Raw genomic sequence first — 27,932 nt, forward strand, 5'->3', positions numbered from 1 at the left:
GGCAGATGAAGCAGGGCTTTCAACGCCACCAGGTCTGTGGCTTTTACTCTGAGTGACCAGGGGAGCCAGAAAAAGGATGTGAGCGGAGGGACCGGGGCCTACCTGTGTCCCAGTAAAATGTACGCCTCTTCCAGGGCTGGAGGGGCTGTGAAACCTCCCTCGGGTCCTCAAAGGCGGCTAGCAGACCCCCACAAGGCTGAGAACCCGTGTGGCCTCGGCTTTCCCTTTGTACTTTTGCCACTTGTATGTTGGCAGAACCGCCTTTAACCCTTTCCTGCCGGTTTCCGGCCTTGTATTTGCTCCGGGAAGCCCAGGCGGCAGACCGGTAGGCGTGGAAAGGGCGGTAACCTGCCGGGGCGCACCGCGGTACTCCCTCCTCCCGCCCCCTGCACACCTTGGGCCACCTGGCGGGTGCACCTGCCGGCGCACGACCTCACAGGCCCCAAGACTTCCTTTCCCGACGCCGCCGGAGGACCTGAACCGTTTCCCCTCGCGCTGCCCGGCAGGAAGGGGCGGGCACTGCCAGCAGGCTGTGCTGTAGCCCCACGTTGCCATAGCGACCCCGGCCGGGCCGGGGACGCCGGAGCGCGCTCTGCTGGCTGCGATTGAGGCGGAGGCTGCGACACCTCATCCCGCCCAGGGGCTCCGGATCCAGGCTCCGCCAGGCAGGTGAGCGCCGGTCAGAGGGCGCAGGTGGGACCGGGTGGTGTCGCTGAACGGTCCCCTAGCCCTCCCAGGCCAAATTCTAGCCTTAGGGCCAGCATCCACTCTGGATTGGTCGTACCGGTTATCAAATATGTGACCATCACCTCCTCCGGCCCGTGGACAGCTTCTTACCGATGTCATCACAAACCCAACTGTTCTCCTGGTTTCCCTGGGTTCCCAAGGAATTGTGCCATCAGACCCCTCCCCCTCCCCCCCGGGGGCACCTGGAGAAGCAAGGGAGGAGACAGCTGAGGATCCGTCCAGCACAAAAGAATCCCCTCCGAGGGCAGCTCATCTGCCCCAGGGACTCAGAGCACACATGATTCGCCCCACTTGAGCTCAGACAGTGCCTCCCGGGGAAGCCCCAGAACCCTGGCATAGCTCGAGGCACACTGAGCCCCTGATGTCCCTAACCCTTGCCAGCACCCTCTGGCCCCGCTGAAGCAGCCAACATGCCTATCTTCAAGTGCCCACCCAAGTCACAGCCCCCGTGGAAGGAATGGGACCAAAAGGCCCAGAAGAATGGACTGAGACACCAGGTATATGCTGTCAATGGCGACCGCTACGTGGGCGAGTGGAAGGACAACATGAAACATGGTGAGTAGGGGACCTTCAGGGGCTCAGGTGGGGTCTGAGCCAAGGAAACGGGGTACAGAACTCATGAGGGACATAAGATATGTCCCTGAGGCTCCTCCAAGGGGTGAATGCTGACCTGGACCAGCCAGGGACCTCCACGTGGAAAGGAACTCAGCCCTGACTTCAGCTGAGAGAAAGTCTCAGGGACCAGTAGGGCCCAAAGCAGTCTCGAGACACCAACCCCAGGTACAGCTGGGACTCAGGAGACGCCAGCTCTGTCCCACCCTCCCCTCTGAGACCTGGTCTAGGCCTTCGGCTGGCTAGCGGGAGGAAAAGGCAGACGCCGGAAATCAGCTTGCAATTGGGATGCTGGTCTTCAAACTCAGCCCTGATGTGAATTCTGACCAACAGGGGGTAAAGGAGGACCCCTCCCTTCCCTCAAGTAGCTGGGGCTCAGGCTTTAACTGCATTGGGCTCTGGGTCTAACCAGCAAGGGGGGGGAGGGGGGGGCACAGGAGTCCTGTTATACAAATGAAGACCTGAAGGCAAAAAAAAGTATTCATTTTAAAAACTGGCATGACTTTTCATTCCAGTCTCGCAATTCCAGATTCTTAACCCCTCTTCTCTCCTGCTTACCTGCATTGAGTGCAGTGGAGTCCATAAACCTGGGTGAGAATCCTAGCTCCACCAACTATGACTTGAGTGACCACCATGCCATTCTGGGCCTCAGTTCTCCCATCTGTAAAATGGGAGTAAAACCTATTTGTGAAGATAAGAGATGACATCTATCAAGCATGTAGCCCAGGGTCTGTGCAAAAGGGAAAGGGTGTATGGAAGAGGCTTGTAATTTCATTTTTTTAAATAAGTTTTTATTGATTTTTACAGAGATAGGAAGAGAGAGAGATAGATATAGATGAGAAATATCATCCATCAGCTGCCTCCTGCATGCCCCCTACTGGGGACCTAGCCCACAACTGGGCATGTGCCCTGACTGGGAATAGAGCCAGTGACCTCTTGGTTTATGGGTCAATGCTCAACTACTGAGCCACACCAGCCTGGCAAGGCTTGTAATTTTAAATGGGATTATCAGGGTAGGCCTCATTGAGAAAATGAGATTTGAGCAAAGACTTGTAGGAGGTAGGGAGGGAGTGAATATTTGAGGAAGAGCATTCCAGGCCAGGGAACAAGCAGGTGCAAAGGTCTTGAGACAGTGGCATACCTGGTGGATTCCAGGAACAGTCGAGGCCATCGCAGTTGGAGGGCAATTTGAAAGGTGAGAGTGGAAGACACAGAAGGGGTTAGAGTAGTAGGAGATGGGTCTCCACATGTGTTCAGGAGAACTAGAGAAATATGCAGAACATTTTCCAGAAACTTCATGAAAACAAAACCCAAATCTGTCCAGCCAGTGTGGTGCAGTAGTTGAGCATCGACCATGCACCAGGAGGAGGTTGCAGGTTCCATCCCAGCCAAGGCACATGGCCAGGGTTTTGGGCTCAATCCCCAGAAAGGGGAATGCAGGAGGCAGCCAATCGATCTTTTTCATTGATGTTTCTATTTCTTTCTCCCTCTCCCTTTCTCTCTAAAATCAATAAAAACATACTTTAAAAAAAAATCCCAAACCTAAAGAAAGGTTTTTAAAGTTTATTTTGAGACAAGGGTTTGGAGGTTAGTCCCGGAAGCAAAATCTCAAGGAATTGAGATAATGCTCCGTAGAATGGCAGTTTTGCAGCTTATTTTATACTAGAGGCCCAGTGCACGAAATTTGTGCACGAGTAGGGTCCCTAGGCCTGGCTGGTGATCAGGGCCGATCTTTGAGGTGACTGGCGAGGCGATTGGGGGCCCCTGCTGGCACCCGCCTTGGCTGGCCTGGCACCGCCCGCTCGCTGGCCCTGCCCCCCACCACCGCTGCCAGTCACCTCCCTCTGCAGGGCAACTGACGGGTTGATTGGGGGCCCCCACTGGCACCCACCTTGGCTGGTCTGGGGCCTGCGGGCTGGGGGCAGCTCCTGTGTTGAGCATCTGCCCCCTGGTGGTCAGTATGCATCATAGCGACTGGTCATTCCACTGTTCAGTCAATTTGCATATTAGGCTTTTATTATATAGGATGTTAGAATCAAAGGAGAAGACCTAAGGCGGGCACATGAAATCCACGGGGGGCATATTAAGGACAAAGCAAAGCAGGGAAATCTCTAGAATTGGATAAAAAGTAAAATAGAGAGATACATACTCTGTTTTTTTCCATGGATGGTTACAGGATAGTTAATATTTTACATATATAGTTTACAGGGGTATGTGGGCAATGAAGCATGTTGGAGTTATCTTGCCCCATACCAGGTTCTGAAGAGCATTTTGATATTTTAAATATGCTTTTCTAGATGCACAAAAACAATGGACAGGACTTGTTCAAGGTAGAGAATTACCTATCACATAGACCTTAAGACGTGACTTTCCAACATAAGTTACTCAGTTATGATTTTTTTTAAAATATATTTTATTGATTTTTTACAGAGAAGAAGGGAGAGGGATAGAAAGTCAGAAACATCCATGAGAGAGATCGATCAGCTGCCTCCTGCACGCCCCCCAGTGGGGACGTGCCTGCAACCAAGGTACATGCCCTTGACTGGAATCGAACCCGGGACCCTTGAGTCCGCAGGCCGACGCTCTATCCACTGAGCTAAACCGGTTCGGCGATTTTTTTTTTTTTTTTAATGATTGAAACATCCCTTGAGGTTACTTCTAGCTATGGAGCCTGCCAGGCTTGCCAAGGTAGCCCCTTTTTGTTCACAAAACCCTGGCCAGCTGGCTTATCTATTCTGTATTATTAAAGAGATGAAACTGAAATCCTGGAGGGACCAGTTGTTACTTGGGGTTTGTTTGCTACGTCAATCTGGCTTCAAGGCAAAGGACTGGAGAACCACGTTTAAAGAAATGGAACTTTCTGGGGGGTTTTCTGAGCGCTGGTGGTCTAGAGCAGTGGTCGGCAAACTGCGGCTGGCGAGACACATGCGGCTCTTTGGCCCCTTGAGTGTGGCTCTTCCACAAAATGCCATGTGCGGGCGCACACGTACAGTGCGATTGAAACTTCGTGGCCCATGCGCAGAAGTCGGTTTTCGGCCTGGGCGAGTCTATTTTGAAGAAATGGCGTTAGAAGAAGTGGGAGGTGTCGGTCGGTGGGGTGATGGGAGACGCGGGCAGGCGGGCCTCGGGATACGCAGCAGGGAAGGTGCGCGATTCATGCGGGAGTTGAGTGAGCCAGTCAGTCAGCAGTCTCGTGTGCAGTGGTTAGTGCTAGTCGCGTCCGCAAACCGAGCGCGGGTGACAAAAGTACCTACTCGAAGCATAAAGTTACCTGTATTTTTCCAACCAGCTGCAAATCCTACAGGTATTTTTGTCATCAATTTAAGAATTTTAATTATTTTGTGTTGGTGGCTTTATTATTATTTTAGCAAAGGCCAGCTTAGGAGTACCCTAATTAAGTTAATAACAATGTACCTACTTATATAGTTTAAGTTTAAAAAATTTGGCTCTCAAAAGAAATTTCAATCGTTGTACTGTTGATATTTGGCTCTGTTGACTAATGAGTTTGCCGACCACTGGGATAGAGACGATGCACAGACCCTGTCCCAGTCCCCCAGAATCACCAAGTCTAGGGGCCCCTGAGGCCCAGGCAGACCCAGCAACTGCCCTCCAGCCCCATGATGGCCACGTCTGCAGTGCTGGCCCATCTGTATGTCATCAGGAAAAGGAACACAGATCTGGAAGAAGAAAGGGGCCATCTATGAAGGGGACTGGAAATTTGGGAAGCGAGATGGCTATGGCACCCTCAGCCTTCCTGACCAAGAGAAAGGAAAGTACCGGAGAATATATTCGGGCTGGTGGAAAGGCGATAAGAAATCGGTGAGTGGTTCCCATCATGCCCTGGGATGTGGGCCAGGCTGAAAGCATACTGTGTGTGTGTGTGTGTGTGTGTGTGTGTGTGTGTGTGTAGGGGGAGGAGCCAGAGAGGCCTGGGAGAAAAGGTAGGGGGATGGATTTGAGGAGTAAAAGGGTTACTGTGTGGGTAGGAGAAGGAAGGGGTGGGGGGACCCTTAAGGCTTCTCAGAACAAAACCCAGGAAACAGGAAGGCGGAGGAGAGACCCAGGGAGGAGCCTGTGAAACCCTGTGGCTACAAGAAGCCAGCCAGGCTATGGGCTGGTGGGTGGGGGAGAAGTCTCCTCCTCCTTCTCCCCCACTCATTTCCTGGCTTTCTTTTCCCTGGACGGCCCTTTCTGAGAATCCCCCTTTGGTGGGCCAGGATAAGAGGAGGGTAGGAAGAGTGGGAGCAAGAAAGCTGAGGTCACACCCTTAGTCATCTGACAAGAAAGGAAGGTCCCACGTCCCAGGGGTAGAAGCCAGCCAGAGGCACGTTCTCACCCATAAACATCAATATCCTCACCATAGGCCATGGGAACAGATCCAAATATATTATTGCTATTGAACAACTGCTATTGCAATCCTGGCAAATGATATGGTACTTGAGCTAACTCTCACATCATCATCATCATCATCATCATCATCATCATCAGCCCCATTTTACTGATGAGGAAACAAGCTCAGAGGTGAAGTGCTTTGCCCGGGGGTCACACTGCTGGCAAGTGATAGAGCCCAGGATTTCATGGTCTCTGCTTTCAAATTGTTTATTGGCCGGTGATGAGAGAAGTGTTAGGACAGAGCTTTGCACAAGGAGTCCAGAGGAACATCATTGAGCATTCACAGGAGGCTTCCTGTAGGAGTTGACACCAAAAAAAAAAAAAAAAAAAAAAGCAAAGAGTTAACCAGGGAGAAATAAAGGAGAAGGGGAAGTAGCAAAGGAGGCAGAAGTAACAAAAGGAAGGATATGTCAGCAAGGTGTCTGTGCCCACAGGGGTGGGAGTAAGGGGAGGGAGGGAGGTGTGGGCCTTGCTGTGGGAATCGGGATGTGGAGGGAGGCTTAACCCAGCCCCCTTAGATGTCCACGACTCTGTGCGACTGAGTGCTAAGTATGGTGTTGATAGTCATTTTACCTGGGAGGAAAATCCATAGCTTTGATCTGATGCTCAGAGGCATCTGTGACTTTTAATAGGGGCAAGTCAGAGTTGGGCAAAGATAATTAGATGGGAGATGTAAAGATCCTTCTAGTTGCTGTATGCCGGATGCACGAGGGCAGGGAGAACGGGAGAGTGGAGGTAGGGGAGAGTGAGGAGGGGAGAAAGGACCGTGGGCTGCATAAAGGCGGTAGCAGAGGGACAGAGGGAAATGGACAGCCTGGAGAAACTTTTCAATACAGGATGTGGGGCTCAGCGAGGAAGGAAGCAGCCCCGGTGCGTGGTTCGGGTGCCAGGGAGGATGGTGGGGGGCGCCGTGAACAGGGACACCTCCATGTTTTCAGGGCTATGGGATCCAGTTTTTCGGACCCAATGAGTATTACGAAGGTGAGTGGTGTAGCGACCAGCGCAGCGGGTGGGGCCGCATGTACTACAGCAATGGTGACATCTTCGAGGGCCAATGGTGGAACGACAAGCCGGACGGGGAGGGCATGCTGCGCCTGAGTGAGTGCCCCGCCCCGCCCCGCCCCGCCCGCCCCAACGGCCTGCTGGCCACGCCCACATGACCACGCCCAGACCTGCTCACCACGCCCCCTCCCGTGCCCTCAGGGCCGCATTCCTCTGGGCCCTGTGTAACCCAGACCCCATCAGGCCACGCCCTGCAAAGCCCCAAAGCGCCACTCCAGTGTGGGTTAAGGTGCAAGACAGGACCAGATCCCTGCCCTCAGGGAGCTTATACTCTAAAAGGAGGGCCCAACAATAAACATGAGCAATGAAGACATTTTCTTATGGTCAAAGCAATCAGAGCTGCACTTGTACAGTACTGAAATAACTTAATTTTTACCACAATTCTGTAATACAGGTACTCTTATCCTGACTCTGCCAATAAAAGGAGGATCAGAGAAGTTAAGTTACTTGCTCAAGGTCACACTATCTGTTAGTTGTGGCATCAAAGAGTGCTAAGGAATTCCCCTTAAATTCACCGCCATCAGATGAGAAGTTGAATTGACTCCCAATGAAGAACATGGATTCCTGGGATGAACAGGCCTTGGTTTCGAATCTTGCCTCTGTCACTTCCTAGCTCTGTGACCTTGAGCAAGTCAGTCAAACTCCTTGAGCTTTGCAAGCTCCATCTGTAAAATGGAGTCCTTCATCCTTCATAGAATTGTGTTTGTGAGGAGTGACGTCAGAAACAGGCAAGGAACCAGGTGCAGAGTAAGTGCTGAAAAAAACATTACCGATGCATGTTATTAGCAATATTTTTCTTACAAGTAGGAAACCATGTGGCTTGTTCACGTAAGTAGTGGAGGCAAGATGTGAAACAGGTTTGATTCTGGAAGTCACTGACACCCCAGGGCTCTGATGTGTATAGGTCAGTTGTCCCAGACCCCACCCCATCTACCAGCCCAGCTCACTCTCATCAACTTAGTTTTGTTCTGGCTTCCTGGTGGGCCTGGTGCCTAGCCTGGGAGTGGCAGAAGGCCAGCCGGGCACGCTCTGCCCAGCACCCACACCTCCCTGCCCTTTCTTCCAGAGAACGGGAACCGCTATGAGGGCTACTGGCAGGGAGGCTTGAAGAATGGGCCTGGGCGCTTCTTCCATCTGGACCACGGTCAGCTATTTGAAGGCTTCTGGGTGGACAACATAGCCAAGTGTGGCACAATGATTGACTTTGGCCGAGATGAGGCTCCTGCGCCTACCCAGTTCCCCATTCCTCAGGTGGGCAGCTCTCACCAGGGCCCTGTGGCCACACCCAGAAAGAGACAGAAAATAGCACCCCCACCCCCCAACCACACCCAACCTGGCCTGATCCAGCCCAATCCAACCAGGGAACAGACAAGGTTTTGTTTTCAGTCTGGGTATCTCCAGGGAGGCAGGTAGCACCTCACAAGGCAGACAGCACCTCATAAAACTGGCACCCTGGGACTTCCATGCTCCTCAAACCTATCCCTGCTGTTTCCCCCCCAGGTCAAAATTGTAGACCCTGATGGTGTCCTGGAGGAAGCCTTGGCCATGTTCAAGAAGAAAGAGGAGCCCAGTGACACAGGAACCAGGAGGCCACGGTCAGATTCCCCAGTCCAAGCACATGCCCGGGTTGCAGGCTCGATCCCCAGTAGGGGGCGTGCAGGAGGCAGCTGATCAATGATTCTCATCATTAATATTTCTCTCCCTCTCTCTTCCTCTTTCTGAAATCAATAAAAACATATTTTTTTAAAAAGAAGAGGAAAAACAAGGAGACTGATGCCAGGTGAGGGGGTGGGCACACCTGTCACCCTCTATGTGGGTGAGGCAGCTCCTGGAGTCTTCTTTGGGGGAGGGTTTCCTTGTCCTTTCTGGTTCCTCCCCTTCAAAACCCATTTCACTGAAGACCAGTCCATTCCAGTCCTGCCCAAACCCTCCCATTTGTACCCTGGGCTTACTGGGAGGAACGCTGCTTGGAGGACTTTTTTGCCCCAGCCCTCCACTTGTCCGGTGGGCTCGTCCAGTCCTCGCTCCTCCTGCTGTGGGTATTAGGTTCGAGGAGAGGGCACTGGTACAGTGTCTTTGAAACACCAGCTCCCACCACCCCTTCACCCCTGCAGAGACTACCAGAACTTCAGGAGAAAGTCAAGTCCGCATCTTCCAACTGCTCAAACCGGTGGAGCTCCCACTGGAGGAGTGAGTGGTGACTCCGGGCACACCCTTGGCATCCTCAGAGAGCACCTCATCCTCCCGGCACTGGAACATTCTTTGTCAGTAGGGGCCAGTGCTTCTCTCCCCAGTTGGCCTTGGGGGCCCTCTTGTTACAGCTTTTATTCTAGGCCCCTATCCCTGGGTGCATGAGAATAAAGGAGAACCTGGTGGCATTCGCCTGGGCCTGTGATGTGAGGTTTGCGGGGCAGGAGAGCCACAGGAGGGATTTCAGGTAGAGAAGAGGGAAGAGGGCTCTGGCCTGCATGGGTTGATCCTACAGGGGAGAGAGAGGAGGTGTCTCCCAGCCTCTGAGTTCTGAGATGCTCCAGAGAGCAGAAAGCCTGCATCTGCTCACATTGGTCACTAAGATTTGGGGTTAAATCAGGGGCTCTGGACTTGGGAATCCTGTGGGAACTTTAAAAGCTACAGACGCCCATGTTCCACACCCAAGTTTCTCATCTGTCTGGGGTGAGGCCTGGGCCTTCAAAAGCTTCCCCAGATGACTTCAATGTACAGCGGGGGCCAAGAACTCACGACTTACTGGATTTGTGACCCTTAGCCAGGGACCTCCGGGCTTCAGCTACAAAATGGGACTTAAGAGATCTCACAGGGGTATCTTGAGGATTTGCTAACAGATGTAACCATATGAGTAACATGTATTGAGGTTAGTTGTGAAGCAGATATCTGGGAAGGGCTTTGCATCACTCTAATCTAGACAACATTCCTGCGCGATAAGAGAGACTCTTACATAAGGAGTAGGAACATGAGCTCTGCAGCCAGTTTGCCTGGGTGTGAATCCAGTGTGATTTATTAGCTGTGTGTTCTTGGGTACATCACCTAATCTCTCTGTTCTCTAGGTTTCCTCTTCTCTAATATGGGAATAACGGTACTTACCACCCAGGGCTGCTGTTGTTACTGTGAGGATCAAATAAGGCACCCCATCTCCTCCCCGGGCACATTTGGCATGTCCCGAAACATTTTTGGTTGTGAGAACTGGCAAGAATTCTACTGGCACTTAGTGGGTAGAGACAGGGGATCCTGCTAAACATGCTGCAGTGTAAACTCTACAAAAGAATGATTCAGCCCACCCTCAACAGTGTAGCCCTGAAATACCATGATGTTTGTACAAGCCTCGCCAAGCACCTGGCACACAGTAAAGACTCAATAAATGTTCACCGACACTGTCGAGGTTCTCTCTGCCTCTAAGTCATAAACAGGGTGGCCTGACCCAAGGCATGGTACCTCTGACACCAGGACGCTGAGCCTGGCATCCTCGGGGCACAGAATTAACAGGGCACCCACTTGGGTGCCAGGCCCTATGCTGACAGCTTTACCCGTGTCCTCTCCCATAACCCCTCATCAACCTATGAGGTGTCCTGCTATGATAGTGCCATTTTTATTGTTGTGAATCCTCACCCGAGGATATTTTTCCATTGATTTTTAGGGAGAGGGGAAGAGAGGGAAAGACAGAAACATCGATGTGAAACAAACACATTGATTGGTTGCCTCCTGCACGAGCCCTGACCAGGGCCTGGGCTGGGGAGGAACCTGCACCCGAGGTACGTGCACTTGATCGGATTCAAGCCCGGGACCCTTTGGTCCACAGGCTGACCTCTATCCACTGAGCCAAACCAGCTAGGGCTATTAGTGCCATTTTAGAGAGGAAAACTGAGGTCCAGGGAGGTTTCCTAGTCACCAAGTTGTAAGTCGATTGTACTTAAACAGAGGCCTATCTGCTCTTAAGGTACAGAACAGTGGCAGTGTGTGCAGGCTACCACTTTTTTCAGAAAAAGCAGAGATGTGTGCTGGTTTATGTATAACTCTCTCTACATGGGAAATAAAGTGAATTGGCAACAATGGTTGTCTCGCCCCCTTGCTGGTGTGGCTGTTGGTTGAGTGTCCTACCATGTACCAAAAGATCACTTGTTCAATTCCCAGTCGAGGTGTGTAGGGAGGTAACCAATCAATGTTTCTCTCTTACATTGATGTTTCCCTCTCCCCCTCTTCCTTCCTCTCTCTCTAAAGTCAACTTAAAAAAATGCTATATGATAAAACCCTAATATGCAAATTGACCAAACGTTGGAACGACCCGTTGCTATGATGCGCACTGACCACCAGGAGGCAGATGCTCAACGCAGGAACTGCCCCCTGGTGGTCAGTGCGCTCCCACAGCAGGAGCGCAGCTCAGCCAGAAGCCGGGCTCATGACTGGTGAACACAGTGGCGGGAGCTTCTCCCACCTCTGCGGCAGCACTAAGGAGCAGCAAGCAAGTGGATGGTAAGGAGTGAGGGGTCCTGGACTGGGAGAGGGATCCCAGACTGTGAGAGGGATGTCTGACTGCTGGCTTCAGACATCCCCCGAGGGGTCCCGGACTGCGAGTGGGCACAGGCTGGGCTGAGAGACCCCCCCCCCCTCCAGTGCATGAATTTCGTGCACTGGGCCTCTGCAGTGTGTGTGTGTGTGTGTGTGTGTGCATCTTTTTAAAAAAATATTTTACTGAGTTTTTACAGAGAGGACGGGAGAGGGATAGTTAGAAACATCGATAAGAGAGAAACATCTATCAACTGCCTCCTGCACACCCCCTACTGGGGATGTGCCCGCAACCAAGGTACATGCCCTTGATCGGAATCGAACCTGGGACCCTTGAGTCCACAGGCTGATGCTCTATCCACTGAGCCAAATCAGTTAGGGCTGTTTGTGTATATTTTAAAGTCACTGTCTCTGGGGAGACTCAGGAACCTGGGAATAGGAGAGGGAAAAATTTCACTGTGTATCTGGAATCATGTGATTGTATTATCTATTCAAAATATTAATAAAATTGAAATTAAAGAGACTGTGTTCTTAACTACTAGCATTTCCATAAATTGCCTGGATTTAAAAGTACCTGGAATTAAAAATACAGTATCAGACACACCTAGGGATGGGCTTGGTTATCTGCATTTTACAAGCCAATCTGGTGATTCTTGAGTTCAGGCAAGTTTAGGGGAAAAAATTTAAGACTACAGGCATAGAAATTATTCCAGCGGGATCCCAGGTCTCTGCAGAAGCAGGGAGGTGGATCTCTTAGGAAGATGCATGGAAGGTGCCTTCATCTTCTCTAGGGAGCAGTGGAAGGTTTCCAACAGTGGCCCCTAATCATCCCAGGCCAACCAGGGTGGGTCCTGGTGCACGTGCTGCAGGAGGAAGGCAAGAAACTGCCACAGGAGAAAGGACGGCTCCCTTCCCCATTCAGCCCACAAAGCTGCTGTTGGCCAAGTTCAAGTCTGCACAGGACAAGGACTAGGGCCACACTTCCCCCCAACCAACTTTCACTTTAGTCAGAGCACTTTGTATTTATAAAACCACTTTCTGAGACAGACAGAGCTCTCAAATGCAAAGACCCACGGAGGCCAGGCAAGTAGCATAGATGAAGCTGTGAGAAAAGAGGGAGCAGTGGAGACTGTGGCTAACATATGTCCTGAGGAAGAGGGTGGCTACAACTCACTCCTGCTCGTTGTTGCTCTACAAAAAGGTGGGCCCAGTGCTACTGCTGGATCTTCTCACTTCTTTTTTATTTATTTTTATTTTTTAAAAAAATATTTGTATTGGTTTTTTACAGAGAGGAAGGGAGAGGGATAGAGAGTTAGAAACATTGATGAGAGAGAAACATCGATCAGCTGCCTCTTGTGCACCTCCTACTGGGGATGTGCCTGCAACCAAGGTACATGCCCTTGATCGGAATCGAACCTGGGACCTTCAGTCCACAGGCTGACGCTCTATCCACTGAGCCAAACCGGTCAGGGCTCTTCTCACCTCTTAAGCAAAGCCAGAATCCGGTCCTGTGAATGCCCAAGACTTTCCAGGTTCAAATTCTGACCAATTGTTTAACCTCTTCGGGCATCAATTTTGTCATCTGCAAAATGGAGACAAATACTCCTGACAAAATGCACAACCTGATTATAAAAATGACAAAAAATACCAGGAAAACCAGACGGAGGCAACATCCTACAAACCACAGATCTGGACTTTTCAAAAATGTCAACATCACAGGATAAAGAGAGGCTGTTCCAACTAAATGTAACACCCTGATCCTGGATGTAAAAACCACTGCCAGAAAGGACATGATTGAGACAAGTGGGAAAGTGAACACCAATGTTCTATTAGGTGGTATGGCATCAACATCAGATTTCCTGAATTGTGGTTATGTAGGAGAATGTCCTTGGTTTTAGGAGGAAGTATTTAAGCATGAAGGGTCACAATATCTGCAATCAACACATATGGCTCAAGGGCAAACACACAGTGATCCTCATCATTCATGGTTTCTGTATTTGTGAATCTGCCTACTTGCTGAGGTGGAATAAGGAAACCTCTGCCTTGTTTCAGCTCTCATGGTCTATCTAGTGCCATGTTTTTCACGTTGTGTGCTTTTTATTGATTTCACCACTTAAAATGGTTCTCAAGAGTAGCATACCTGAGGGCTGTGACGTGCGTTACCTACCTGTGTCAGGTGTAAGCTTCATTCATGCACGAGTGATAGTTCTGTTGGCCTGAATTCAATATCAATAAGTCAACAAGATATGTTCAATAAGATGTCTTTAGATAGAAACATACATCAAATCAGTTGACAAAAAATATTGTGACCAGAGGCTCTCAGGAACCTAAGCCCATATTTCCCAGAGAAGCAGTGGTTCAGTATCCACTCATTCAGCGTTCACAGTGATTTTATAGAACAGAACTACGGCGAATAACAAGAAATGACTGCATTTATATTTCAGTTACTGTTCATGCAACTTTTTGGTAGGTTTAAAATTTCTCAAAATGTTGAGAAAAACAATCAGCTTAGAGGCTCACCTGATTGGGGCACCAAGAGAAATGATACCAGGCAGCCCAGACCCAACAAATACAGACACAAGAGGCATCCCTTATGAGTATATTTATGTGTTCACACACACACACGCGCACACACACGACGCTGAACAGGGAGAGGGAGGTCAAGACAGAAAGGACAGGAAGCATCCAGATGGCACTGGCATGGGCGGGGAGGAGGGACAAAGGGAGCATTTGTCCTGGCTCTGGCTCCCATTGGTGGCCACCTAGCAGGAGGCGAATCCTGGAGCTGGAAGAACAGGAAGTGCTTATTCTCCTAGAGGAAAGTTTCAAAGTGCAGTAATTTCTCTTTAAAAAGAGCTTCGTCCCTCCATTTCTGTCCCCTGACGAAAGCCCGCACCCTATACAGGCTGTCCTTGAGGCTGGGGCAGGACAAGGTCATGGGGAAGGGCATAAGGCCAAAGCTAGGAAGTACCCAGGCCCAGGAGGGCTTAAGCGTAGTGGCTGCCTGGTGTCAGGGGGTGGTCTCCTCTGTGGTCCAGCTGGTCCTGCAAGCGGGCGAACTCAGCCAGCTCGTTGAGCTCCTGGAACTGTCGGTCCGTCTTATGGCTGACCAGTGAGCGGTAGAAGTGGACAGCAAAAACAATGAAGACCAGGCCAAAGGGGACCATGATGGTGGTTGAGGCGATGGCGGCGGCCTGGCCTGGGGTGATGCCGCCAGTGCCACCACTGCTGTCATTGGAGACCGAGCCGGCGGCTGGGGGCTTACTAGTGGGCCGCGGCTGGCCTGGCTGCCTCTTGAGGGGCAAGAACTTGACCCAGCAGAGCAGCACCACCTCAGCCAGGAAGAGCAGCGTGCCGATGACAGTGGAGAAGGCCCAGGCCAGCTCGATATGGCGATGCATGCGCTCGTGGGGTGACTCCTTGACCGAGTTGAGGTTGTGCACATTGCTCACTGCTTCGATGTTGGGCAGGATGCAGGTGCTGATCATTAGTGCAAACAGGTGCACGGCCACTAGCACCGTCGTGCAGGCACTGAAGGCGATGAGCAGTCCCGGTGGGTAGTCATGGTCAGCATCCAGCTGCACCTCCACCATCGCCACCTGGGGGTAGGGGAGAGGCAGGCTGAGCACCAGGACAGTCACGGCCCACAGAGGCTTTCCTCCAGCCAAACCCTGTGACCCTGGGAAAGTCGCTTGGCCTCTCTGAGCCTCAGTTTCCATATATGTATAATGGAGATCATAAGACCCATCCACTGGGGGTTGGGAAACTGCAGGAAGTACAGATCAAGAAAGCAAGCTTGGAGCCCAGGCTGCCGGTACTTGAATCTACCAATAGTTACACGCTCTTGGAAAAGTCCCTGAATCTCTCTGAGACTCAACTTTCTCATTTGTACAGTAGGAACATCATATTAATTCAAGGATTATTTTTAACAAACAAGAGCTCTTAGCACGTAGCAAACACCTCCCAAATGGCAACCGCTGCTCTTACCACCCAGCCAGGTATTAAAAACCAACCACCACAAATGGTTCAAATTGTTTTATGCATGTCTTACTATGATAAAAAGTTTGCATTAAAAAAAAGAAAAAGAAAAAGCAACCACCCCCAACCTCCCTCTTGGCCCCACACTCCCATTCTCAAGAAGATGGGTGAGGATGGAGATGAACACCCTCCCAGGTCATTCCCAGGCCCTTTCTGAGAATACAGTGCACCAACCAACAAGGAACCACGAGCAGCTTCCCAGAAGAGATGGGCTCTAGCCAGGTGCAGTGGGACAGCCCCGGGGCCATCTACACCCCAGGCCCCAGCTCAGGGCTCCAAGGCTGACGCACTAGCTACTCCCCAGTTCCTGGAGACTTATGGATCCGGGGTCACCAGGGGCATGTTCTGGGTCTGCCACCTGCTGCTTCTCACCTGGACCTTGCAAATCACCCCCAACTGAAGGAGCCAGCACATTAGATCTGAGCCGGGAGCAACAGGTGCTGGGCACACTGCCAGGGCCGGCCTGCCTGCTGGGCCTGGAGCAGTGAGCACCAATGGCAATACCATTAGGGACAGTGACCCTTCATGCAGTGTCCACTTCGTATGTACCAGGCCCAGAGAGTGGGAGGTCTGATGCTGAAATGTGTCTACCAGCCCCACACCAGCCTGCCCTGACCTTTCCTTACTCCCAGGGAGGGTAGTAGGCTCCTTCCTTCCCCACCAGCTCTCCTTCTGCTCGTAATGCCTGGCCTAGTTTGCGTTCATTTCTCGTTCCTCTAAACACTTCCTATGGCCTGGAGAGGCAGAGTAGAACAGTGGTTAGGGGCACAGGCTCTGGAGCCAAGCAGCCTGCCTTTGAACCCTGATTCCTCTGCCTTTTATTAGGCTGTGACTCTGGCAAGTTCCTCCAATTTTCTGGGCCTTGGTTTAGAAACGTCACCCCCAAACCCACTGTCTCTATACGAAATCCTCTGAGGTTTCTCTCCTCCAGTTCTAGGAGGATGTACAATCTAGATCCAACTTGGTGTCCAGCGCCTTCAAGAATCTGGTGACAACAGTGGACACCCTCCTTAGAAGGCCCAGGTTTATATATTCATAGGACTTTTCAGACACACTCAATGGGATTCATAGATCCACGCTCTGTAATTCCCACAAGGGAGGACTGTATGAACTTTTCAGTGCAGGAGTTTATAAAATGTTTCAAGTTCCTATAAAGCTGAAGCAGTGCCATTAGGATTTTAGTCGTTTTTAAGACCATTGGTGGCCTAATGTCAACCCTGAGATTTTAGCACATGTGGTTGAGGGATATGGGGCATCAGAGCAGGCCACCAGGGCACGGCGAATTAAAGGCCACTTCCGGAGGCCCCATGGCCTCTGTCCCCAGGGGTTGCCCACATGGGAAAAGGGGGGCATGCACCCTCCAGCACAGGGTGCCTCTTGCCACCTCCCCACCCCCAGCACTTCCTCTTCCTCTTTTTGCGTGCTGCCCCGGCATCTGAAACCAGAGAAGGGACAAGCAGGAGAGCCTGCTGCTTGGCTGCCCCAGGTCCACTGGCTACTTATTCACTCACTGGAAATGTCCAGACCCAGGAGGTGCATCAGGCCCTGAGCTGGACACTGGGAGCGTAAGGGGGGCGGGTATATACAGGTCATGCTCCCTTGCTTGCTATCCCCCTCAGTATATAGCCATTACGAGTGAATTGGCTCTTCCACTTGTCCTTAGAAGACCTGGCATATAATAAGCTTAATTAAGTGTCAATGATTACTGGCAACATCATTATTAAAGCTTTGTGGAAAGGGAGTAACAGGCCCTAGCCAGTTTGGCTCAGTGGATAGAGCATTGGCCTATGGACTGAAAGGTCCCGGGTTCAATTCTGGTCAAGGGCACATGCCCGGGTTGTGGGCTCAATCAGGGGGCGTGCAGGAGGCAGCCAGTCAATGATTCTCTCTCATCACTGATATTTCTTTCTCTTCCCCTCTCCTTTCCTCTCTGAAATCAATCCTATATAATAAAAGGCTAATATGCAAATCAACCAAAAGGCAGAATGACTGGTTGCTATGATGCACACTGACCACCAGAAGGCAGATGCTCAATGCAGGAGCTGCCCCCTGGTTGTCACTGTGCCAGAAGCTGGGCTCACTGCTGGCGAGTGCAACTGTGGTGGTGGGAGCCTCTGCCATGGGGAGTGGGCCTAAGCCATCAGCTGGACATCCCCGAGGGCTCCCGGACTGTGAGAGGATGCAGGCCGGGCTGACGCACCCACCCCCCTCTGCCTGAAGTGCATGAATTTCATGAACCAGGCCTCTAGTAAAAATATAAAAAAAGAAAAGAAAAAAAGAAAGGGAGTAACAGGAACATTTCCCTCATAGGGTTATGCTGCTATAAACTGAATGTTTACATCATCCTCTCTAAATTCATACCTTGCAACCCAAACCACTAATGTGATGGTGTTAGGAGGTGGGGCCTTTAGGAGGTGATTAGATCACAAGGGTGGAGCCCCATGATGGGTTAGTGCCCTTATAAAAGAGGCTTTGGAGACTCCCTGGCCTTCCCCCATGTGTGGACACAGTGAGAAGATGGTGTCCATGAACCAGGAACATTGAATCTACAAGTGCCTTGATTTTGGACTCCAGAGCTGTGAGAAATAAATGTCGGTTGTTTATAAGCCACCCAGCCTGTGGTATTCTGTTATAACAGCCCAAAAGGACTAAGACTAAGGATTAAATGAGGTCTTGACATGTAAGTGTTTAACACAGGGCCGGCCCACAGGAGGTGCTCAATTAATCTCAGTTAAAAAGAAAAATGCAGGGCTTGAAGTGGAAGAGAAATAGCCCCTGATGCCCTCAGCTCAGGCTGGAGAGAGCTGACCCCACATGCCGATGTCCTACCCCTTGGGGTGGACTCCCACTGTGGGCCTTGTTTGCCCCAGTTACAATCTCGGCACAGCAGAAAGTGTGTCCCAAACCGCACCTGGATAAATGGCCACACCAGCAGGACAGAGACTGCCCTTTGCAGATCATTTGTCACAACCACAGGCCTCAGGGCTGGATGCAGACACAGCTGGCCTGGGGACACCAGAACTGGCTATCCCTCCCCCAGCTCTTGGGCCAAGGAGAGGCTGGGCGGCTCAGTCTGTGACACTGGGCCCTTGGAGGAAGAGGAAGGGGCCCGAGGCCCTGCTCCGGAAGAAACCCTATCACCCTTGCCGGACCCTACAATTCCTGGAACTTCGACCACGCAGGCTGGCTGTATGCATGGTTCCCACAGTGGGGATCAAGTTCTGTGCCATGGGGCTGCATAAAGGAACGTTTGGCACAAATCACAGATCCTGATGAAAATTGTTCACGGGAATAAAGCCACTGCTTTTTCCAGGATGCTTCCCGCTTGGGAAATCTCCTCATGTGAAGGGAGCGTAAAATCACAGGGGCCTCATGAACCTGGCAGGCGACTCCCAGGGCCCCAGCTGAGTCCGGAGTGATAGATCAGATTGCAAGCAGCTTCACAAGGTAATTATAGCTGGAGCGCTGGGCGAGTTAACCCAAAATAAACAGCTCCCATCCAGCCACGGGCCTGTTTGAACCTGGCCACAGGGGTCCCGAAGGGATAGGAAGGGTGAGAGACTGCCAGCCCCACCTCACAGTGGTCCACGGATTCCCCACATGTGGGATTGGGACACTCAGATGCCAATTTTCAAGCAAGCCAAGAGGGTCATGTGATTCTGGAAGGTAGGGCCTGGTTGGCTTTGCCAGAGTCTGCCCCTGTGCCTGAATGCCAACCACCTCTCCTCACTCCTGCTGGGCTCCATAGAGACCCTGGCCACCTGGTGCCCGGAAGTCCAGGCCCTTCCGAGGCAGCCCTCCTACGCCGCCTGGCCGACCCTAGCGCCCGCAGCCAGGACACAGGACGCTGGGCTTCCCCAAGCCTGGGCTTCTCTCACTTTGAGGAGGGTGGGTGGCTGCAGCCTGGAACAAGAAAGCTGCCAAGCCACAGTCACCCCGGCTCCCTTGGAGCTGTCTGAGCCTGCCCGTCCCACCTCAGATGCAAACCATCTATTAAGAGAGGGCTGAGGTCCAGTCCAGCAGTTTACAAACTCTTTTGACACCACCTCCAGTACTCCAAATGTTTCTATAAATAGAAACACACACATTTATAACAGAAACTAAAGTTCCAACAAACAATACTTATCCTTAAAAGCACCAACAAGGTCTATTCTTACAACACAGGATGCATGCTGCTACTTTCCATTTCATTCCATTAAAAAAAAAAATGCTGGTTGCAACTCACTAAATTTATGCCATAAACCACAGGTTGGGGGACAAGGGGGAGAGAAGAGGCCTAGACTTTCTCTTCCATCCGGCTAATTCCGACTTCTTTAGGTTTTACCTTCCAAGTCACCACTGTTCCATGGCCTCCCGGGTGAGGACAGGGCCATTCATTCATTCATGAAAATACTTATTGAGAACCTACTATGTGCCTGGAAGGTCTTATGGCTCTGCTGGAGAGAAAGCAGGAAGTCAAAGAGCCCCAGGGAGGAAGACAGGCACTGAACATTTGGGCAAATAAGTATTTTCAGGCTGTGATAAGGATCCTTCATCAATGCGCCTCCACCACCACACTTTACTGAGCATGTTCTGAAGATGTTGCCTCCACTCCACTCTATCTATGTTCCTCAAGCACCCAGCACTGGGCCTGCCCTTCTAGGTGCTTCAGTAAAAGGATGGTGAACAAATAAATGGATGCAAGACCTGATCTTCAGGTATTTTAACCCAGTGCCTCTAAAGTGTCTGACAGACTATCTTATGTAATCCACTGGAAACCAGAAGACCATCTCAGAACGTCTAATGAACTTCTTACTTAGCTCATTTCTTTCAACTTCAATATTGTATTTTTATGTATGCTTTATTAGAATGCTTATCATAAATAAGGTACAATACACATAAATATATGTATATACATAAGCATACAAATACTGAAGCTAGTACTAACAATTTTTAAAAATATACATATTTATTTCAGAGAGGAAGGGAGAGGGAGATAGAAACATCAATGATGACAGTCATTGATTGGTTGCCTCCTGCACGCCCCCTACTGGGGAGCGAGCCTGCAATCCAGGCATGTGCCCTTGACCAGAATCAAACCTGGGACCCTTCAGTCCACAGGCGGACGCTCTATCCACTGAGCCAAACCTGCTAGTGCTAGTACTAACAATTTTTGAGCGAGGTGTGAACTCAAAAATTTGGAGACCACCACTGAGACCAGGGGATGGCAAACTGTGGCCTGTAGACTACAATTTTTGTAAATCAAGTTTTGACAGCCACACCCATTCATTTACACATCAACTAAGCTAAAATGGCAGAATTCAGTAGGCACCACTGAGGTTGCATGGCCTGCAAAGTCAAAAATACTATCTGATCCTTTATAGAAAAAGTTGGCCAACTCCTGGGTTAAACCAAGGATCCCAAAGAGGGCTGTCCAATCATAGTCCCAGGAGATTCTCCTCTGAAGAAAAGCTCGTGTCTCAGGTTGAGACATCCCTTCTGGAGAGCAGAAGTCCCATCAGAGAGAAACCAGCTGCCTTTTGTTTAAACTTTCTCAGTTTTATTCCTCCCACTTCCGCACTGATTCCCATAGGGCCCCCCTTGGGAACCCTAGAGTCCTTCACCAGGCCTGGACCCAGGAACCAGCAGAGGTCAAAACAGATGCCTACTGAAAATCCCAGAAATGTGCCACAGGCACTTGTGAACTTTTATAAAAGGCTTCTTAGCTAGGCAGGGAGCATCATCCCCTCGGGGCATTCAGCAAAATTCCATTTATACACAGCCCGGAGAGCAGAGCTGGACATCTGGAAGACTTCAATGGCCCAGTTATCAGCCAGCTAGAGAGATGTAGAGAGACTGTAGCTGAACAGAAAGATCAGGGTTTGAATTTTACTAGCTGGCTGATCATAAGCTCTATGAGCCTTCGTTTTCCTATCTACAGTACATAGATTTAAAGCTGTTCTGAGGATTAAATAAGACCAAAGGAAAAGGTCCAGGCACATGGCTGGTGTTCAGCAAATAGTAATATCATCAACATTATTCTAGAATTCATCCTGTTACTCCTCTGCTCCAAAACCTTCCATGGCTCCCTATTGCCTATACCAGAGTTCAAACTCTCTAAATAGCCAGTCAAGACCCTGCACCATCTTACGTGGCCAGATTCATCTTTCTCTACTACTTTCTTTCTTTCTTTTTTTCCCCCTTAAATATATTTTTTTATTAATTTCAGAAAGGAAGGGAGAGGGAGAGACAGAAACATCAATGATGAGAGAGAATCACTGATTGGCTGCCTCCTTGCATGCCCCCTACTGGGAATTGAGCCCACAACCCAGGCATGTGCCCCTGACCAGAATCAAACCCAGGACCTTTTAGTCCACAGGCTGATGCTCTATCCACGGAGCCAAACCAGCTAGGGCTTTCTCTACTACTTTCCACACACCAATTCCAGCTAAAGCAGCCCCTCTGCCTTGCCCTGAGACCCTGTAACACTTCCTCTGGTCAGAGTGTTCTTCCCTAAGCCCTACCTCTACCACCCTCAAGGTTTAGCTGGAATTACATTCTTCCAAATCAGTTATCCTTATAAAAACAGTCCCTACACCAGGAGAGCAAGGGTGAGCAAGATTCCTGGGTACCCGGGCCAGATATACTCTAAGTGATTTGCAGATACAGATGCTTCTCAACTTACAATGGGATTACATCCCAATAAATCAATTTTAAGTTGAAAATATCACAAGTCAAAAACTGCATTTAATACACTTAACCTACCAAACATCATAGCTTAGACTAGCCTACCTTACACACGCTTAGAACACTTACACTGGCTTAAAGTTGTACAATAATGCAAAGCCTATGTCAGTGATGGCGAACCTATGACACGCGTACTCATTTTTTTGGTTGATTTTTCTTTGTTAAATGGCATTTAAATATATAAAATAAATATCAAAAGTATAAATCTTTGTTTTACTATGGTTGCAAATATCAAAAAATTTCTATATGTGACATGGCACCAGAGTTAAGTTAGAGTTTTTCAAAATGCTGACACGCCGAGCTCAAAAGGTTCGCCATCACTGGCCTGTTATAATAAAGTGTTGAATATCTCATGTAATTTGTTAACCATATCACTTTTGCACCATCGTAAAGTTGAAAAATCTGTTCAATCAAACTACTTTAAGTTGGGGGCTGTCTGTACTAATTCAATGAATCCTCACCCACCCCATGAGGCTGGTACTACCACTACCCCCATTTTACAGATGAGGAAACTGAGGCCCAGAGACATTAAGTGACTTCCCCAGGATCTCACATTTGTAAGTGGAAGAGCCGGGATTTGAACCTAAGATGCCTGGCTCCAGAGTCCCTGTTCTTACTTTGAGTCCCATAGCAATGGCACTACACCACGGACACAGGGTTCTGCAGCTTACCAGCCAGGTAACTTCAGGCAAGCCATTCAACCTTCCCTAGGTTGTGTGAAGATCACAAGACATGGTACAAGTACAATACTTAGCACAAGGTCAGGTCTCTTACAAGAGCCTAAGCAATAATAGCAATGATCGCTACTAGTAATGAACACTATGAGCAGTGATAGTAATTTCTTACTCATCTCCATGCCCCCTGGATTCTGAACATGTTGCAGAGGCTCAATAATGTCTTATGATTTGAGCCCTACCTTCCAACTCATTTTCACAGAAATTCCAAGCAACTTTTGAACCCATTCTGGAACCTGGGAACAAAAGGGTGCTGGCGGGCAGAGAACCTGAGGAGGAAGATAATCCAAAAATAATTGATCCCAGGTCGTGGAAAGCATTTTGTTTACGGCAGCAGGCTGACCTTCCCAATTATCTTCTGCTTAGGCTAACGTTACAGCCTGCTCTCCCCAGCAAACCAAGATTGCCACGTGTGCACGCCACAATCCTTTAAGTAACAGAGTCAGGCCAAGGCTGGCAGCCTCTCACTGAGAGAGAAACTGAGGCACAGACGGCCTGAATCACAGCCCTCATGGGTACCTATGGCTCCAGAGCACCTGCAGGATGCGGATCATGTGCTGTTCCAGGCCCTCGCTGTTCAGAGTCTGGATGCTAACCTCAGACAAGGCCTGTTCTTTCTAGAAATGCCATCAGGAGCGGGAATCGTGTCTGCAGACTAGAGGGTCCAGTTAAGGTGTACATCACATCATCAGATGCTGAACATTCTTCAACGTGGCAAGTAATGAATCCTCAGGCAAGTCCCAGGGAGAGGAATGTGCTCCCTCTGTACATACGAGAAAACTGGCCCCAAAGAGTAAAGCCGCTTGTCTGAGGTCCCACGGCCTGTCTGGCCTATCTCCCCAACACAGGAGGACACCTGGCCAGGCCCTTCCACCGATTGGAGGCGAGGGGGGCGGGTTGTCTCTCAATTCCTCAATCTCAGCCTGGAGACCAGGTGAGCCTGGCATCCCTGATAACTCTATCCCTGGAGATCAAAGGTCACACTAGCTCCTCTACTTTCCCAGGTCTCTAGGAAGGAAGCCCAAGGCCCTCGGGGGCAGGCAGTTGGTAGTGCTGACTCACAGGACAAGGGGGAGTAGTCCAGGAAACTCACTCACTCTGTTTCCATGGTGCTAGGCTGTGTGACACCCCTTCCCCTCAGAGGCTCGCTCACAAGGCTGGGTGTCTGTGGTGGAGTTGGGGTGCAGGCAGACTTGCCCTGCTGAGTGCCTCTCGCCACCCCAATCCCATCTCTGCCATAGATTTCCAGGCACATGGCAAACACAGTTACCCTCTTGTCACTGCTTCCCCAGAATGGAGGCTGTCATGGGATTCAGCCCTTTTCTGCTGGCAGAACTTGGGGGGATTCCATCAACAGAGCCAGGAAGTCTTTGCCTCCCAGACCAGGGAAAATAAAGGTCCCCAAGAGATAGTTGGGTGAGCCAAGGCCCACCCAATGCTACTGCCTGACCCTGCCTACTTCCCCTGCACTGTTTTTAGTAAGAGGAAGAGGGAGGTGACATTTGTTTAGAAGGCCTGCTTCCTCGAGAGGAAGAAAGGACTACAGAAGGCAGGAGAGTTATCACCCACTGATCCTCACTTTTCCTGGAGTGGGAAGGGGCCTGGGTAACTGTGAATTTATGACCCCAAGAAAAAGGGGAGCAGGAATCCCCCTATCTTCAGAGCACTATCTTAAAGAGCTGATAATCACTGATGTCACTCCCTTCCCCCAAACTGTAAAATTCTATTTTGCTTTATGAAATCCTTTTCTCGCCCTAGCCAAGTGGCTCAGTTGGTTAGAGCGTCACCCCAATATTTTGGGTTCAATCCCCAGCCAGGGCACTTACAAGATGCAACCAACAAAAGCATAAATAGGTGGAACAACAAAATTGATGTCTCTCTTTTTCTCAAATCAGTAAACACACAGACACACACAAAACTTCAAAAACAAAAATGTTCAGCTCTATTTCTCATTCTCTAGGACAGCGGTTCTCAACCTGTGGGTCGCGACCCCTTTGGGGGCCGAACGACCCTTTCACAGGGGTTGCCTAAGACCATCGGAAAACATATATAATTACATATTGTTTTTGTGATTAATCACTATGCTTTAATTATGTTCAATTTGTAACAATGAAAATACATCCTGCATATCAGATATTTTACATTACGATTCATAACAGTAGCAAAATTACAGTTACGAAGTAGCAACGAAAATAATTTTATGGTTGGGGGTCACCACACCATGAGGACCTGCGTTAGAGGGTCGCGGCATCAGGAAGGTTGAGAACCACTGCTCTAGGAGGTCTGGTTCTATACCTGACGGCATCAATCAGAGCTCCATACACACAAATGACAAAAGTGCCCGAGAGAGTTCTGGGTGCCAGCCAACCTGGGTTCAAGTCCCACGCCAGCAGACTAGCTCAATGGCTTTGGGAAGTCCCATGACAAAATCACCTCAAAGGGTGGTGAAGGAGTTAGTGCAGAAGTTAGGGAAGCCCACACAATGCCTTGGACATAGTGAGCGCTTGCCAATGTCGGCTCTTCTTACAGTCTTCAGGCAAAGGCAGAGACTAGTCTCAGGATCTGGCACTGATAAAAAAGAATTTCATCACATCAGCCTAAACTAAAAAATGGATGCCACTCCCTTACACACACACACACACACTCTCTCTCTCTCTCTCTCTCTCTCTCTCTCTCTCTCTCTCTCTCCCTCTCCTCCAATTTAATTCTTAAAGTCAGAGAAACTTCGTCACTTCTCCACCTTTGGCTAAAATCAAGTGAAGTCACAGAAACTTCTGAGTAGCGCCTTCACGCAGCAATTCAGAAATCAAGTCTGAGGTCACACAGGCTGCAAGTGGCAGAGCTCAGAGAGCTCTTCCCACCCCCCACCCCACCACCACCGGCCTTTGCACTGTGGCTGGCCGAGCTCCGCGCCCGGTCAGAGCTTCTAAAAGTTCAGGCTCCGCGGTCTCGGCCCACTTGTTTTGCAGAACACTGGGAGAGCACCAGACATACTCCCTTCCCGGGAAAACACAAAGGGTGCAGCCACTCCCTCCCTCAAGGCTGAAGGCTGAGCTCACTCACTGACAAGCAGGAGAGCTCTGGGCTAGAGACCCTGCCCTGTGCGGGTCGGGGTGGGGGTGGGGATGGGGGTGGCAGACCCCATGCATGCAGGCAGATAATCAGGAAGTGTTGGGCAGCACCCTGTCCTGGGAGACTCCAAGATTCCAGGCCAGAAGGCATCCCAGGGGCCACTTCTCTGCCCAGCCAGCAGCCTTACCTACCCCACCCCTTTCTCACTACAACGCCGCCCTGCACGGGGAGGGGAAAACGATGCCTACCCCCAAGGTCAAGAAAGAGCCCATTCACAGGCACATTTCCCACCCTCCTCCCACACGCCCGGTGACTCAGTGGCAAGTTGCTGGAGAAGAAACTGAGAGTGGCGGCTGGGTGTCAAACCCCGGGCTGAGGCTCTAGGCAAATGCGGCAGGAGAAAGGGTGTCAGGAAATCCCCTTTACTAGGTGATAAAAGAACGTGGCCAATACCTCTGGCCTCCAGTATGAGAGAGAGAGAGAGAGAGAGAGAGAGAGAGAGAGAGAGAGAGAGAGAGAGAGAGAGAACACTCGGGGGTCATTTCCTCCCCACCTCCAGGCACCTGCTCCCAAGATCAGCCACTTGATGCCCTTCCCTTCCCCCTCCCCCAGGACAGATGTGGGACGGGGTTCTTGCAGACCTACTTGGAGGATCCTGCTGCTTCTCCCTCCTTGCTGCATCAAACTGGCCCATCTGAAGGCACCTGGGCCCCCCACCCCAACTCTGGACAAGTGTAGGGCACCCAAGCGCCCCCATCAGGGGTCACCTGTCGCCACCTCACCTCACGTCCACGAGAGCCTTCTCCCAGCTCTTGCCCTCACCCTCAGCCCGCCCGGCCCGCCCAGCCCGCTGCGCCGGGGGCCCGGTCGGGGCTGCGGGCGGGAGCCGCCGGGACAGGAGAGGGGGCAGGGCAGGGCGGCCCGAGCTCACCATGGCGAAGCCGGAGAGCAGAGCCGAGGTCCGGCTGGAGGCTTTGAGCTTGGCGCGGCTCAGGTAGAGCTTGCGCCAGGACAGCGCCTGCATCGAGTGCTCGTTGAGGCTCATCACCTCGGAGTAACTCTGGCTGATCCAGTCCGGGTAGGTGACGGCAGGCGGCGGCGGCGACGACCCTGGGGGCTCCCCGTCCCCGCTGCGGCGGCGGCTCCGGTGGCTGCCGCTGGTGGTGCTGCAGCCGCTGAGGGGAAGCTCGGGACTGTTGTTGCTCGGGGGCGGGGCGGCCTCCGGATGCATGGAGCACGCTGCAAAGGCGCGGGCCGGCCCGGGCGCCAGCGGAGGCAGCGGCCCCCACTCCCCGCCGCACCTCCGCCTCCGCCCCAGGCAGCCGCCGCCTGTCCTTCGCGCGGGCCCGGCCTGACGCGACGGCCGCCGAGGACGCTGAGCAGGGCGAGGAGCAGCGGCAGCCGCGGCTCGCACACACACAGCGCCGCCAGCGAAATCACGGGCAGCTGCTACGCAAGCCTGCGCCCGAGCCAGCGTCCCGGATCCCCCGGCCCGGACCCTCGGCGCGCGCCGCGATTGGCCGACGCCTCAGGCTCATTTGCATGTGCCCCGCCTACCAGGACACCCCGCCCACCGTCGTGGTGGGCGGTGTCTGTGCGAGTCATGTGACTCTCCTTCTCCGACGGCACCGCCCACAGTCCCTGGCGCGAAGCCGCGGGCGCCCGCGCCTCTTCCTGGAAGTGCCGCGGGTACCCGGGCCCCGCGGGGCTTCGGCTGCCGGCGCCTCCGCTCTCCTCAGCTGCTCCGATGGCCCTTCTCCAGGACTTCGGACTCCTTGGTCGGGTCGCCTGAGGTCACCCCTGGGCGGTTCCTGAGGCCCGTTTCCCCCTTGGAACAAGGTAGTCCAAGTCTGCAGGAAAAAGCAGGCTGAGACCTAGAGGTCATTCTGTATTTATTGAGCACCTACTGAACGCCGACACTGTTCTAGGCTCTGAGTGAGGGTAGGGTGATGAACCAGGTGGGCCAGATCCCCTGCCCTCGTGGAGCTTTCATTCGAGTTGGGGAGACACACCAAGAAGTAAATTATAATAGTT

The 27,932-nt window shown here is 51.3% G+C and overlaps 2 protein-coding genes across 2 annotated transcripts; one reads left to right on the forward strand and one right to left on the reverse strand.

The window, feature by feature from the left end:
• Nucleotides 1-367: 367 nt before the first annotated feature.
• On the forward strand, nt 368-9,066 carry MORN3 (MORN repeat containing 3). Its single transcript, XM_036353847.1, has 8 exons — nt 368-669; nt 1,129-1,302; nt 5,021-5,178; nt 6,690-6,849; nt 7,880-8,064; nt 8,314-8,408; nt 8,565-8,593; nt 8,928-9,066. Exons 2-8 carry the CDS (start codon nt 1,158-1,160, stop codon nt 9,005-9,007), a joined length of 852 nt encoding a protein of 283 aa, XP_036209740.1. The 5' UTR covers nt 368-669; nt 1,129-1,157; the 3' UTR covers nt 9,008-9,066.
• A 4,848-nt stretch (nt 9,067-13,914) lies between these two features.
• ORAI1 (ORAI calcium release-activated calcium modulator 1) lies at nt 13,915-27,397 on the reverse strand. Its single transcript, XM_036353846.1, has 2 exons — nt 26,830-27,397; nt 13,915-14,927 (listed from the first exon to the last, which is right to left on the reverse strand). The coding sequence occupies exons 1-2, from the start codon at nt 27,127-27,129 to the stop codon at nt 14,316-14,318; spliced, it is 912 nt and encodes a 303-aa protein (XP_036209739.1). The 5' UTR covers nt 27,130-27,397; the 3' UTR covers nt 13,915-14,315.
• Between the last annotated feature and the right edge of the window lie 535 nt (nt 27,398-27,932).

This window comes from Myotis myotis, unplaced genomic scaffold (assembly GCF_014108235.1).
Source record: "Myotis myotis isolate mMyoMyo1 unplaced genomic scaffold, mMyoMyo1.p scaffold_m19_p_20, whole genome shotgun sequence".
In the NCBI taxonomy this organism is placed as follows: domain Eukaryota; kingdom Metazoa; phylum Chordata; class Mammalia; order Chiroptera; family Vespertilionidae; genus Myotis; species Myotis myotis.